The sequence below is a fragment of the Pseudonaja textilis genome, chromosome 6, assembly GCF_049901715.1.
Source record: "Pseudonaja textilis isolate UNSWEBS1 chromosome 6, rPseTex1.2, whole genome shotgun sequence".
Lineage (NCBI taxonomy): Eukaryota > Metazoa > Chordata > Lepidosauria > Squamata > Elapidae > Pseudonaja > Pseudonaja textilis.
In genome coordinates, this window is record NC_141995.1 from 26,349,458 (window position 1) to 26,364,127 (window position 14,670).

Genomic DNA, 14,670 nt, shown 5'->3' on the forward strand with positions numbered 1-14,670 from the left:
ATCTGCGGAGTTCTTAAGGCACTAATCCAGGATGCTGAACTCAGAGTTACATAGTACAGAATGGGAAAGAGATGGTTTTGAAGACATTAATTTTTATAAGTTTGATCTTTAAGGCAGAGAAAACATTTGAAAAATCATGTCTTTCTACATACAGATAGTGTTCACTTCCCCATTGCAGCTTGGACTGGCAACTCTGTCATGAGTAACATGATCATTAAATGAAACATCACATTGATTTACATCCGTTCCAGTTGTTAAGCAAATCACCATGAGTGTGATTTGATGTGACCATGACTTGTAACTTCCTACCAGCTTCCCCATTTACTTCGCATGTGAGAAGCCAGCAGAGAAGGTTGTAAATGGTGATCACATGACCATGGGAAATTGCAACCATGGTTACACCAAGGTTACAACCCTGGCTACAAAGTGCCAAATCATGATCCTGTGCAATGGCCATAACCTTGAGCACTGATCGTAAATCTCCTTTTTCAGCAAGCATTCTAGCAACTTGAAATAGTCACCGAATAAGTAATTAGGAAGGAAGGATTACTTGTACCATATGTTTCTTAGAATAAAAGCAGTGTCTGGTGGGACAACTGACTGCTGTAACCTTAAACTAATTGGCCCAACAAGAAAAAGAAATGGAAGAGTAGCACCAGAATATCCTGGCAGCTAAGAGAGAAGAAAACATTGAGATGCTTACTTCTGGATAAAGGTACTAGACTGGGATTGAAAGTGCCCAAGCAATTATTTTAAATTCGATTATGCAAGGCTGAGTATGTTTTGTATGCCATGCAAAAAATTTAACGACGACTTAGATGTTTATTAGAATTGGAAGAAACATGGTATCACCATTCCTTATTGCTGAAAATTCAGTGTACGGTTTTTGACCTTTATAAAGTATATATACATCAGTGGAGCTTTGTAAATTGCATGTTTGATTGCTCTGTGCACATACATTGAAATAATTTTTGTTTCAACATTTTGATATTTTTTGGGCAGTTGAAACAATATTAGAGCCCTCCAGTGATCAAACTCATTTTTCTAGGTTATGGAAATTCTGCTTCGGTCGTGTTTTTATTAGCATTTCTTTTGCATTTCCCTTTGTCAGCAAAATGTGGTTTTGGCTTTTGTTCAAAAAGCAAGTAAGAAAATTGGACTTTTCAATTGTTGATAACAGGTGTACATTTTTGGTGGCAGTTGAAAAAGTTTAAATGGTTAAATAAGTAAAATTAAATTTTATAACAATGCTAACTTGTTTCAGTATTCATGGTCACTTTACTGACTGTCCAAAAATATCAGCCATGAATCTGACTTTCTTAAGATAGCTAAATGAAGATTTACACAAGGATGCCAGAATCTCTTATGAATATACGGGGAGATTTGTTGAGGGGCTTAATAAGACTAACTCCTGTGTTATGACCACTGTCTTAGGATACTCACATGTTTGTTTTGGCCCCGGTCTAGAGGAAACACCACCATTCTAGCAGGATCCACCATCTTATGAATTACAAAAATATCAAAATATCTTACTGTGTCCTACATGAACAAATAAATGCAGAGCAATCTGGGATAGCATAGAACATTTTAAATGGTTAATAACCCCCTTGCTTAATAAAGGTCATATTTTGTATTACAAGTGTTATATATTTATCTGATGGTGTTGTGACAAAAATGCAGTGACTTTGTCGCACCATTGATCTTGGAGTGCATGTCAGAGGTTACTCTCCAAACAACAACTGGAAGCCAAATATTTAATTTAAATACAAATGTAGTTAAAATTCATTTAATTAAGTATAAATACTCCCCATGTACTGCATATAACAATGTTCCCTTGTTACAATAAAATATATATAGTTTTATGGGTCTCTGAAAATGCATCTAAGGCTTGGTGTGGGCGTACATTCACTATTGTGGCCCAGATTATATTCTCCACATTATAAACTAAGTATTCTCTATTTTTCTCTCTAATTTTTGATATATACAATGGCAGTATTCTGGAGGTAATGAACCATATGCCCAGCTTCTCATTCCTGTGCTTTTTCTGTAGTATAATTTGACCTTCTGCTCTATGCTCTTAGTGCACACAGTTTCCCTTGTACCCTCAGGGACAAAATGTCAAACATAAACCCTTCCTCTTGGCATCCCCATTTCTTTCAAAGCCTGTCGAGTGTGAGCCTCTTTGTCAGCTTATTTGCTTCACTAGAGCTTGTTCCAAAACTGTGCGGGGAAGACCAAGCCATTTGCGCCCTTCATTGCACAAAATAAGTCGTTCGTGTTCCTTTTCATAGTAGCTTAGTCTATGACAACTGCAGATTACATGTTCATTGTCCCACTCTGGATAGCACTATGAATGAATTTAACACTCTTTCCATGAAAATGGTCTAATGCTAAAATAAATTAGCAGTCTGGAATGGCTTTCAGCACTTAAAATAGGATAGAAAATAATACACGCTTTAATATACAGTACATATGCCTGAAAATCTTTATGAAATTGAGTTTGGAACCAATCAAAGAGGTTTCCTTGGAAATTGTTTAAACAAAAGGTTATTGGCGGTTTGCTGCTACCTGAACTTAAAGTAATTTTGCCCAAGCACAAACTCAATGTCCTCTAGATTAAGAAATAGATTATTAATGAAAGAGTAGTGGTGCAATTGTAGCACATGAACTAATATTTAATAGAGATCCAAGATATCTAATGTACATTAGGATGGAGATGTTTTGAATTTTTTTCCTACAGCTTTATGGTGCACAAGAGGGAGACACTAAAGCAAAGTCATCTGAGGTTTTGTCAAAATGAGAAACAGCTCTTTTAAGAGTGATGTCTCTAGTAGCAGGGCCTTTCCATTTGGCAGTCATGAAAATAAACACATTCCAGCCATTTTCAACATGAATGAGTAACTTATGGACCATGGTGCACTTTTGCTTTTGAATAGCTGTTTTAGATTCCCAGGAATCCCTTTACCAGCATCACCAACATGTTTTGGTATTATTTTTTATTGTGAACCTTAGGCAAACAACCAAAAAAAATTATTGTTAATTTTTACACTATATGCTATTTGCAGACTGTTAAAATTTTGGGAAGATGCTTCCTCCATTTTGCATCCTATTGCCTCCCTTTTCTATTGCTTCCCTTGGCCAGTGAAAACATCTGATTATGGCTTTATGGGATATACCGATTCTTTGAATTGGGCACAGAAAGGAAATCACTCTCTTAACAATTATTTGAAAATAACATCATTAGTAAGTCTGTTAATTTTCCTTTTGGAAATGGCCTTTGAATCCATAGATTCAATCTGAATAAAATAACCATCAGGATAACACAACTATCAGGGCCTCGTCCCTCATGACTGGCTGTTTTAGAGCAGTAAGAGAGTAAGAAATGCTCTTAACAAGCATTTCTGCCTTAGTGCTATGTACAGATTGATCCTATAATCATCACTGATAAAGGAGAATATTTGTTGCTCAGTATTGAAATGAAGGGTCCTTGGTGCCCACCAGAGCCCTGATGATGTTACTTAATTTGGGAAATGAAACATCTGCAAGAAAACAACTAAGCTCAGAAAGCACCAAAGACCCCTCGTAATCATCACTAGACAAGATTATTTCTGTAAGTCTTGTCAAATCTCAGTAAGTAAGTAGAGAAGAGAATAATTCTACTAACTTATAAACAGTATCATTCTAACCTTTTTAAAACTTCCTACCTACTAATATTTAATTTGAAAACATATGTTCTCTATGTATAGAATGTATTCTACTGTATATCATATATAGAACGAATACCTACACAAAATCTTGTGCCAGCCTAAAACATGGGTTCTTTCTTCATAATATCAAACTTTGTGTAACTCATTAAATATAAATTGGGGAATATTGTATTGCAAGCCAAATACTATAACTGCAGAACTGCAAGGACAAGAACCACACAGTTAAAACAGGCCATAAGAGACTTTAAAGCAGTACATCCTATATCTGAAAATCATTATGGAGTCTGCATGCAGAATAGCATCCATAATTGAAACTGAAAACCTTACCTTATGCTACAAAATTGTCTTGGAATTGAAAATTGGGAACAACATGAGTAGTATGGAGTCTCAAAAGCCTGAAGGAATAAAATCTGGTGGTTGAAAGGAATAGGTTCAATAAAAATCTTTACCCTGCTACATGCCAGCAAAAAAAAATCATTACTACAGATTATATTCTGTTTTATTTATGCAGGTGGTAAAATTTTCTTTGGTTAAAACCAAAGGGTATTTCACTGGCTATGTCATAGAATTGTTTAATACAGTGTAAAATCCAGAATCAACATGGAATCTACCCTGTTATTTCCAATACTGCAGCAATACAATCTAACTGTCAGTTGCTGGGATAAGATTTTAGACTGGAGGCTCTCTGATCTCCCTTCACATCTCAGCCTGCCTGTTATATGATCCTAATTCTTAATTATTACTATAAGAATGTAAGTTCATTTGAGCACAAATGATTTAGCAGCTCATTTGAAATGACATAAAAGCCACCCATGTTTTAACAGAATTAAATCATAGGATGTATTCTTTGTTCTTTTTTAAACCTTTGCCTTAACCAGAGCTCTTAGGAATATTTATTTGTTAAGATTCCTCATGAAAGAAAAATATAATAAATTTGCACTCCTTTCCACTCTCATGCCAGTCTGAAAGCTTTCAAAATATTTCTATCCTTGAATGGATTATCAAACCAAAAATCTCAAAGCATCAGGACACTTAGGAGCTTAGGTTTAGCAGAATTCATTGACTTTTTGCCCCACAAATATCATGTAGACTCTTCTTTTATTACGGGCCTCTGGTCAGTCTTTGCTGAGCTATCTTCCTAACAGAAATGAATTTAGTTTTAAGGGCAGCAAAATCAGTGGAGCAGCCTTGTCCACACAGGCAGATTGAAAGCTTTGTATAGAGTACCCCTGTCAATGAACAGTCTGACCAACAGGTTTTAGAGCAAGCGGGGGCTCTATGCTAAAGTCTATTTGAATTTTATGGTCAGATAAAACACTGAAAAGAGATTCAGCCTCTGAGCTTGTTTTGAAGAAGCAATAAAATCACTAAACAGCCCGTTGTGGTCACTCCCTATACATAATTGAAATAGCTGCCCACTAAAGTCAAATAGGAGGTGGGAGGGGCAGTGTAAGTAGCTCTGACTGTTGCTATAACAACTGGCATCTTGGTCTAATTTCTTCTGAAAAATGACTTGCTGCTAGTGGGATAAAGTGCAGCAGCTTTTTTTCTAGCAGATGAAAATGTTGTAGACATGGTCCCTTGTTTAGGTAGCAGTTACTCTACGGTGTGCCCACTGCAGTCCTTTCAGGAATTTTAAGATGAGTTATTCCTGGATATGTAGGGTATGGTAGTCATAAGGTTGTCTGTATGTAGGGGGTGCGTGTGTGAAGGAAAGCATTACATACTGTAGATTATTTAGACTCTTTAAAATATCCCCATACATTTTAATTTTTATCTATTCCACATCAGTGTGGCACTGATAATAGGAGTTACAATCCAGAGGCAGGAGGGCTGCAGCATGCAGACAGGAAAAAAAAAGAGCCCTTGGGGACTTCCAAAAATAATAACTTAATTTTTCCACCAGTCAATGGCGGAAGGGGCAGAGCGTTAAATGCCTAATTCAGGAACCTGTACAGGTAGTCCTTGACTTACAACCATTCATTTAACAACTATTTGAGGTTACAACAGCATTGAAAGAAGTGATTTACTACCGTCGGAGCATTCCCATGTTCCCATGATCAAAATTCAGGCACTTGGTAACTAGTATATATAACGATTGCAGCACTCCGGGGTCATGTGATTGCCATTTGCAACCTTTCCAGACTGCTTATGACAAGCAAAGTCAATGGGAGAAGCTGGATTAATTTTAACAACCACAAGATTTACTTAACTACTGCAGGGATTTGTTTAACAACCATGGCATAAAACATAGTAAAATGTTGACTTACTTAGCAACCATTTTGCTTAGTATTGAAAATCTTGGTCCCAATTGTGTGCAAGTCGAGGACTCACCATATCACATTGAATCATATTTAAGTTTAAATATACATGAAATTAAATTTAGATGTTTGTGATGTTACATTTTGGAATAAAATTCCTAATAAACTAGTGGTCCTCCATAATCTAACTTTCTCGGCCAGGAAAAGGTGGTCTTACCATATTTCTAAGTGTCTATGCCATTTAGTTCAGGATATTGTGTAAGTTTAAGAAAGTACGTGTATTATATTATTCTAAACTTTTACCTATCTTTGGGGAGCAATAAATGTCCTCTAAATGTAACTTAAGAAGTCACTGAATCATGCTAATTGCTGTGCATTAATTTTAGACACTACGATTCCAATGAATTTCAGCATATTTTCATTCCAGTTAATTTCAATATATTGTTTGGAATGTAGTAGTTCTGGCAATATTGTTCATGATGACCAAAGCTTAGAATAGAGTAGAATGGAATAGAGTAGAGTACAGTATAGTACTTTATTCTTTACATCAGGGGTATCCAACCTTGGCAACTTTAAGACTTGTGGACTTCAACTCCCAGAATTCCTCAGCCAGCAAAGCTGGCTGAGGAATTCTGTGAGTTGAAGTCCACAAGTCTTAAAGTTGAAGTCCACAAGTCTTAAAGTTGCCAAGGTTGGACACCCCTGCTTTACATCATCAGATGAATTTTGTGTCTTTGTAATTGACATAAACTAACTTAATCATATCAAAAAATGAAATATTGGCTTCATACAACAATAATTTTTAAAATCCTGAACTTTTTTCCCTGTCTCTGAAATAGCATTACCAGATGTCCAGCAAAAGGAAGACATATCCCTGTTTTTGTCCCCGTGTCCTCAATCCAGCCTTAAAATCAAATATTGTGTGGATTTTTGAGTATCTTAACAAGTTATCTCTTCCTAAGCAGTTTTCTCCAGGGCCCATCGCTTCTCTACTAAGTGCTAACCGCAAATTAACAAGCTCAGCTCTGTGACCTTAATTAGTTGATTAGTGCCCCGGGCAGCTTACCTGTTGCCTGAAATTGGCAAGACCTTAATCAGTTACATGCTAAAGGTCTCCTAACAGCTTTAGCACATTCCTGTGATGAAAAAAAAAATCTTCCTAAATGCTGGAAAAGTAAATTTATATACTTGTAGGCAGGAGTGGACTTGAAAAAATTTAGCAACCAGTTCTCTGATCGGTTGCTGGGTGGGTGTGGCCATGGTGGGAGTGGCCTAGTTGACCTCCTGCACCATAGCGGGAGGGAGCATTTTCACCCTCCCTGGCTCTGGGAGGCTTTCCTCCAGGAGGTGAAAATGGCCTCCCCGGGCTCCAGAGGTCCTTTGGAGGCTGGAAATGAGCCCATTTTTGACCTTCCTGAACTTCTTTTCTCCCTCTCCAGGCTCTGGAGGCTTTCCTCGAGCCTCCTGGAAATGGAGTCCCTCTGGAGCCCGGAAACAGGTCCGTTTCTGGGCTTCTGGAGCCTCTGGGAGGCCCATTTTTCATCCTTCCCAAAACTCTGCGTGGGCCCTGTCCTTTACCTGGCATCCAAAATGGGCCACGTGGGACTCCTGGGAGGGGAGGGGCAGGGTGGGCGGGCCCAGCCAGGGACGGGATTTACCAGTTTGCCAAACCGACTATTAAAAATGATAAAATTAGCTACCAGTTCGCCCGAACTGGGGAGAACTGGTAGCAGCCCATCCCTGCATGTAGGCCTAAAGACTGTTTGTTTGCAATTTTTCACTCTATTTTTGTTGTGGATGCCAAGAAAGTTAAACAAAATATCTCCCTCCAACCCCATGTGTCCTCCTTTCCAGTTGTCTGTATCCTGAATGTGATGAGAGTGTAAACTGCTTGCCCACATATGAGTAAAACAATTTCTCAGCATTCACATTATGGAATAATGAAAACATTCATATACAAGAGACTTTCTTATCAAATTATATCTTAAGAAATGGAACGTGTGTGTGTGTGTGTGTGTGTGTGTGTGTGTATTATTATTAAGAGCTGTAAAATTCTTAATGTTGTTTTGTATGACTACTGAAGTTTATTTCTTATAATGTGTCTTTTTATAGTGTCTTTACCTACTCTAGCAAAAAGTGCATTCATTAAATCTAAGTTTATGGTCTATCACATTACTTATAACAGTGTTTTCCATTTTTGTAGATTAATTTCAGACATTATATACAACAAATGGTGATTTTTACCTGGTATTATGTAATATAAAACAGTTTTTGTAGTTTATTAAAGGACCTGGTGTTACCTAATATATTTTCTTCTATGTTATGTTGGAGAAGGATTATGGAAGTTTTTACGGTAATTTACTAATAACCTGAAGAGTCCCAGATTAAAGAAAGCTGAAGAAAAAATAAGATGTAGGTAATCTAAAACTAAGAATTCTGGGAATGTTTGAAATTAACAGGTGCAGTTTTCTTGTCTTGTTTCTTTGTTTAAAGCAGTTGTAGTTATTTACAGACCCTGTGCTTCTTGCAGGTCCCAGCAACCTAGGAGTCTTCCATTAAAATTAGCAGCAAAATACCATTTTTTAAAGCTGCCGGTTTGCGCTCAGTGGCTCCTACCCAGGTCATCTCTTATTTGGATTGTTATAATGTACTCTACATAGGGCTATAGTATTCAGAAACTACAATTGGTCCCGAGTGCAACAGTGCGAATACTTCTGAAAGCACTTAGGGTGGCATGGCACATGTAACACCATTATTATGCAAACTGCACTGGCTGCTGATCTGCTTCCAGGTCCAATTCAAGGTGTTAGCCATCACCTTTAAAGCAGGGGTGTGTTTCTACTGGTTCTGTCCACCTCTGTAGAACCAGTAGGTCTGAGGAGCAGTAGATATAGAACCGGTTCTATGTCAGCTGCTCTTTTGGACCACCCACCTGCCCAGGCTGTTACTTGACCTTTATTTCCTGCTTTTTCAACCACAGCAGCTTTGCGCGACACGGCTGTGGTTGAAAAAGCAGGAAAAAGGGGCTTTTCCAACCACTGCGCACCCATACGTAGCACTGCTCAGCTGTCCGGGCAGCTCAGCAGGTCGTAAATAGCACTCGCGCAACTCGTGCGTGCACACACAAAGCGCATGTGTGCGCACGACGCAGAGCAACAGAACTGTTAGTTCTATCAGTCGGATCCCATCCCTGCTTTAAAGCCTTTATGGCATGGGTCCAGAATATCAGAGGAACTGTCTTTCCCCAGTGGGGTTTGCCCATCCCACCGTTTCTGACAGAAAGGGCTTATTGTGGTCCCATCAACCCAGGAGTTTGGCTGGAGAAAAGTCATGCTGCACCATGAAACATCTTGCCACCAGAGGTGAGATCTGTCCCCATCCTCTTGGTCTTAGGAAGAGCCTTAAAATCTGGATCTGCTGGTTGGCATGGGGCCCTGATAGCTGTAAGCTCTAGGTGGTTGGTGCAGTGACAGAATGCACCACTGCCACTCTGCTCTAACATTGTGGTATTTATTTTGTATTTAATCTTTTAAAATTTTAATCTGTTTCTATATTTTTAACGGTTGTTAGATTTCTATTTTTTATTATATTGCAAACTTCCCAGAGTCACCTCAAACAGCCATGGGTGGTGTATAAATTCAATAAAAAATAATAAATAATATTTTTTTTTTCATCAAGCCTGTAGCACTAGCATTTTCTTGAGGTATGCCATCCAAATGCTGATGAGTCCTCATTTCAAAGGGGATCAAAAAGGGGCTCTGAGTTTTGTCACTGTTATTAAATTTTATATTTTTAAATAAAAAATTAATTGTGTGATCTCTTGGGCATTACCTGGTCACTTACCACATTGCTCAGAGTCACTACAGTATTGATTGACAATTTACTGAATGTTCAGATGATAGTATGGTAGGGTTACATAAAATAAAGGGATGGGAACTGCATGTTTCAGTGAACTTGTTACACAAAACTCGCACTCTTGAACTGAAGGTCCCATGAAGTACTTTTCTGTCTGACATGCATTTGAAAGGGGAAGAAACAATCAATATAAACCTGGAGGGCAGGTTGCGTTGGGGAGAAATGGCAACACGGCCTACCTTATCCTAGCTGTTTTTTCTCATCCAGATTAATTTGGCTGAGGTGGTCTGCACATTTTTACTAGTAAACGATTGGCTGTGCAGTTTATTCAATATAATAAGTACTTGCCTTGATTATTCAATGCATTATATTGGGAAATGTTCCATTGTGGTGTATATATTGTAACTGATGTAAACTGTGTATATAATGAAAAAGAAAGTCTGTTGGCAGAAACCACTAGATTTTCTTGCAAGCTGAAGTAGGAAAAGTGCTTCTCAAATAACAACTGTTGTGCTGAGGACTATTTGTTTAATTTTGTTTATTGGTTTCACCTAGCAACATGTGGCAAAACAGATAATTGTGGTGTTATAATAGTGTATTTTTAAAACCCTTGATATAAAAACTCCTGAAATTAAAGTGCAATGGGAAATTTTCAACAGTGCCTCTTTACATAGCATGTGGGAGAGTCACGTAAGGCTGCTTTCTGGAAGTTTCCTACTTAAATAGCAAATGGATATATTATGGAGATGGCTAGAATGTATGCTGGTACTAGATATAGTCATTTTTAGTGTTTGAAATAGACCACTCATTGAAATAGTAGCTTCATTCCAGTCTACCACTTCATTCTGGTTAATGTGTTAGAATAGCTTATAGCTAATTATAATAGTGCAATAATCCTCACACATCCATTTGTGAGAATAAGTTGTGTCTCTAAAGTTTTGTATTATTCCAATAAGTTTAACTAAAGTCCAGAAATTAAACTCAGAATGTTTTGAGACAACATAGTCTTTATGAATCATAATAAATTAGTATAACTTTCTGTATACAGTTATGATGATTTATGATACATAGAAATGGACAAATGTTGAAACAATTACTTTTTCTTTTCTGTTCAAGCTTCAAGAGACAGTGAAGAGAAAATTAGAAGGAGCACGCTCACCCCTCAATGGAGAACAGCAGAATGGTGTCTGTGACAGAAGCTTCTCCCCAACTAATAAGCGGATACGGAAAGATGTACCTGGGATTGAGAGACTCAATAGTTTGCCAAACAGTTTGCCTTTGTCTTCTATTTCTCCTCTTCACCAGCTTGACCTAAAGCCATCTTTGCCCCTGAAAAACAGTGGAATTAATGAGGGTACCCTGGAAGACTTAGGTAAAAATGGTGGACTTTCTGACCTAAAACTCTCAATCAATGGATGTACCGAGCTTGAAGATAGTTTTAACATTCTGCACAACAATAGTAGCAGCAACAAAGAACTGAAACAGGAGCCCTTGGATGATCCCAACTGCACTGACAATTCTGACACATCCCTTTCCAATCAGAATAAACTCTTTTCAGACATTAACCTGAACGATCAGGAGTGGCAGGAATTAATAGATGAGCTAGCTAACACTGTTCCAGAAGATGATATACAAGATTTATTCAATGAAGACTTTGAAGAGAAAAAGGAACCTGAATTTCCGAGACCAGCCACTGAGATTCAGGAGACTGCCAGTGTTAAAAGTGATCCATGTCATTCTCCATTTGCTCACTTACCAACAGGCTCTCCCCAAGTAAGACCATCATCATCAGGGCCTCCATTTTCAAATATCCCTACAGGTTCCAGCCTCCCTTCAGTCTCTAATGGTCCTCCGCCTCCAAGCCTGGATAGTTCACTAGCAAACTGTGTGGTTCAGTCCCCTCAGACTCCCAACCAAGCACATCCCTCAAACCAAACTCAGTCACGACCAGGCAGTAGTTTCCACATGAATCCAACAACAGTGACAACAGCAGGCCCAGGGCCTAGCCAAGTAACTGTGACTAGCACTGACTTGTCTCCAGCTGAGCAGTTGAAGCAGATGGCAGCCCAGCAGCAGCAGCGGGCTAAGCTGATGCAGCAGAAACAGCAGCAGCAGCAGCAGCAGCCACCCCCACCACAGCATCCAAACCAAGTATCTAGCTGGTCACCAGTGGGGCCTCCATCTAGTCCTTATGGAGGACCTTTCAGTACAGATAAACCAAATAGCCCGATGATGTACCCCCAAGCCTTTAACAACCAAAATCCTGCAGTGCCTCCCACGGCAAACAACTCACAAAAGACTATAATAAATAACTACCTCCCTCAAAACCATATCAATATGATTAGTCAGCAGCCCAATAATCTGGGTACAAACTCTTTGAGCAAACAAGGCAATATGCTTTCTTATGGCAACACCAAACCTCTGTCTCATTTCAATGCTGATCTTAGTCAAAGGATGACTCCACCAATGTCCAATTCCAACAAGAGTCCTATGATGCCATATATCCAGCAACAACAGCAACAGATTCCCCAACAGCCACCAATTCAGGCTCAAATGACACCTTTGAGTGAGGAGCAGAAGCGCATACTTATTTTGAAGCAGAAAGGAATGATGAACCAGCCAGTAGCTTATGGAACTCTTCCATCTCTAGGTCAGGTAAGTGTGGACAGAGAATGTTCTCTGTGAATGGGTCATATGAATTAACAGAATAATTCAATAGAAATGTGTACTGCTATCTGCAACTTCCTCTTTGTATTTGCCATACCTTTTTTAAAACAGCAGTTGTTTCTGTGCACATATAATTTGCTACAAGCCTCATACTCAACTTTCTCCTCAGTTAGTCTGACTTATATCAGTAGATAGCTACGGAACCTTTGGCAATAGCTTTGAATGCTCATCTCCAGATATTTAGTTCATTCTCAAAAATTACCAAGATTTCTAATATAGTTTTAATGTGACCCATTAACTACCATATACAATTTATATAATAAATGAAATAATTACCTAATTCATGACAAAGAATTAGCTATGGAGGTTAACATATGTATAAATGAACTTCAGCTTTTGGTTACAAATGACCATGAATTATCCTGCAATAATAACAGTACAAGAAAAATTGATAAAATGTAATGTGTTTTGATAATGTGTTTTTGATGTAATATTTGATGTGTTTATTGTTCAGAATATATGGTTGTTATAGTTTGGTAAAGCCATATATTACTGGTGCCATTTTGAATGTGAAATCAATGGGTTTGAACAGACGTCATCCAACCAACTCCAGATCAGCCAGAACATTTTCATTTAAAAAGAGACGAAGAGGATTCAATATGTTCCTCAATGGAGGAAGATAAGGGATGAATTTGATTGATTATAAGTTAGAGCAACTATTAAGAATTACCTCATAGCCTTAAGAGTGAAGAAATGTCAGTTTTTGTATGCTATTCCTGCATCTGCAAAGTGCCATCCAGTGGCCCTGTTTAGGGTAGTCTATTACCTTTTGAGTAAAGAGGATTCTGAGGTTCATCTTCAGAGTTGAGCTGAAGAATTTTCAGTGCACCTAGTGGATAGAATCACTCAAATCCATTCTCAATTACAGACCAAACATGAAGCAAGTCCATTGGAGATACCTTGGGAATTTCTTGCCCAATTACCTGGGAAAGTTTAATTCTGTTGTACCTGAGAAAAGTGGATATGGTTCTTAGGATTATACGTGTAGCCGCCTTGGATTTGGTTCCATCCTTCTGGCAGGTAGAGGTTGCTAAGGAGATGACATGCAGGTGGATCTAGTGATTGTTAATGTGGCCTTAGTGAGAGGATATTTCAGGACAGCTGGTGTGTCCTCTTCTCAAGAAGTCATCACTGGACCCTACCACTCTTCATTTTTGTTCGGTCTCCCTCTTCCCCTCTTAAGGAAAGTTGTTACCTGATAAACCATCTCATCCCAGTTACATTGTCCCATCCCATTTATTCAGGCGGAGTCGGTATATTGCAGATCCCATTGATTTAAAAATTTTGACTGGTGGGATTTAAGAAGAGAACCTTCTCTGCTGTTGCCCATCGGAACACCTTACCTCCAGAATTGAGGTGAATGCCTTCTCTTCTGGCCTTCAAAAAGATTGTTAAGACCTGGCTTTGCCAATTAGCATGGGAATCAAAGAGTGATATGCAACCTTGGAAATGGTATCACGAGAATGTTCTCTCCACCTTTAACTTTTAATATAGTAACCCTAACTTTTTAATTCTGTTTTTAATTCTGTTTTATTTATGCTTTGATCTTATGATTTTTTGTTATTGTAAACTGCCCTGAGTCACTTAGGTGAGATAGGTGGTGTAGAAATATGATAAAGGAATGAACAAATAACCATTTTAATATTTGCTTGTTTATTTAACAGCAACAATGGGATTATAGTTTCATTTTGCCACAGAATATAGTAAATTGTGCATTGAAATATCATTGTATAAATGTTTTTCACATAGTTTTTTAGGCTTTTTAATATTTGCTTTTTAATATTTTAGGCCATTTTAATATTTGCTTGTTTATTTAACAGCAACAATGGGATTATAGTTCCATTTTGCCACAGAATATAGCAAATTGTGCATTGAAATATCATTGTATAAATGTTTTTCACATAGTTTTTTAGGCTGTTATCAGACTGTTATTCAGCTTGATTCTGTCACCTTTAAAAATATTGAAATATTGAAAGTTTTAAAAACAGTTTAGATATTCACTAATGGAATAAAACTGTGGTCTTTCAAATAGGAGTTGATGCAAAGAACAATAGTCTTTGTTTATCTGTAGAAAAATCGAATACATGAAATGCTTACTTTAAATCTGGATTGAAATACAT

The 14,670-nt window shown here is 37.9% G+C and overlaps 1 protein-coding gene across 1 annotated transcript in view; it reads left to right on the top strand.

The window, feature by feature from the left end:
• The window catches only part of MAML3 (mastermind like transcriptional coactivator 3), a 306,291-nt gene that overhangs the window by 165,275 nt on the left and 126,346 nt on the right, over positions 1 to 14,670 (top strand). The window contains exon 2 of the mRNA XM_026698065.2: positions 10,940 to 12,478. Within this exon, the coding sequence (XP_026553850.1) occupies positions 10,940 to 12,478 (1,539 nt within the window). The remainder of the gene's footprint in view (positions 1 to 10,939; positions 12,479 to 14,670) is intronic.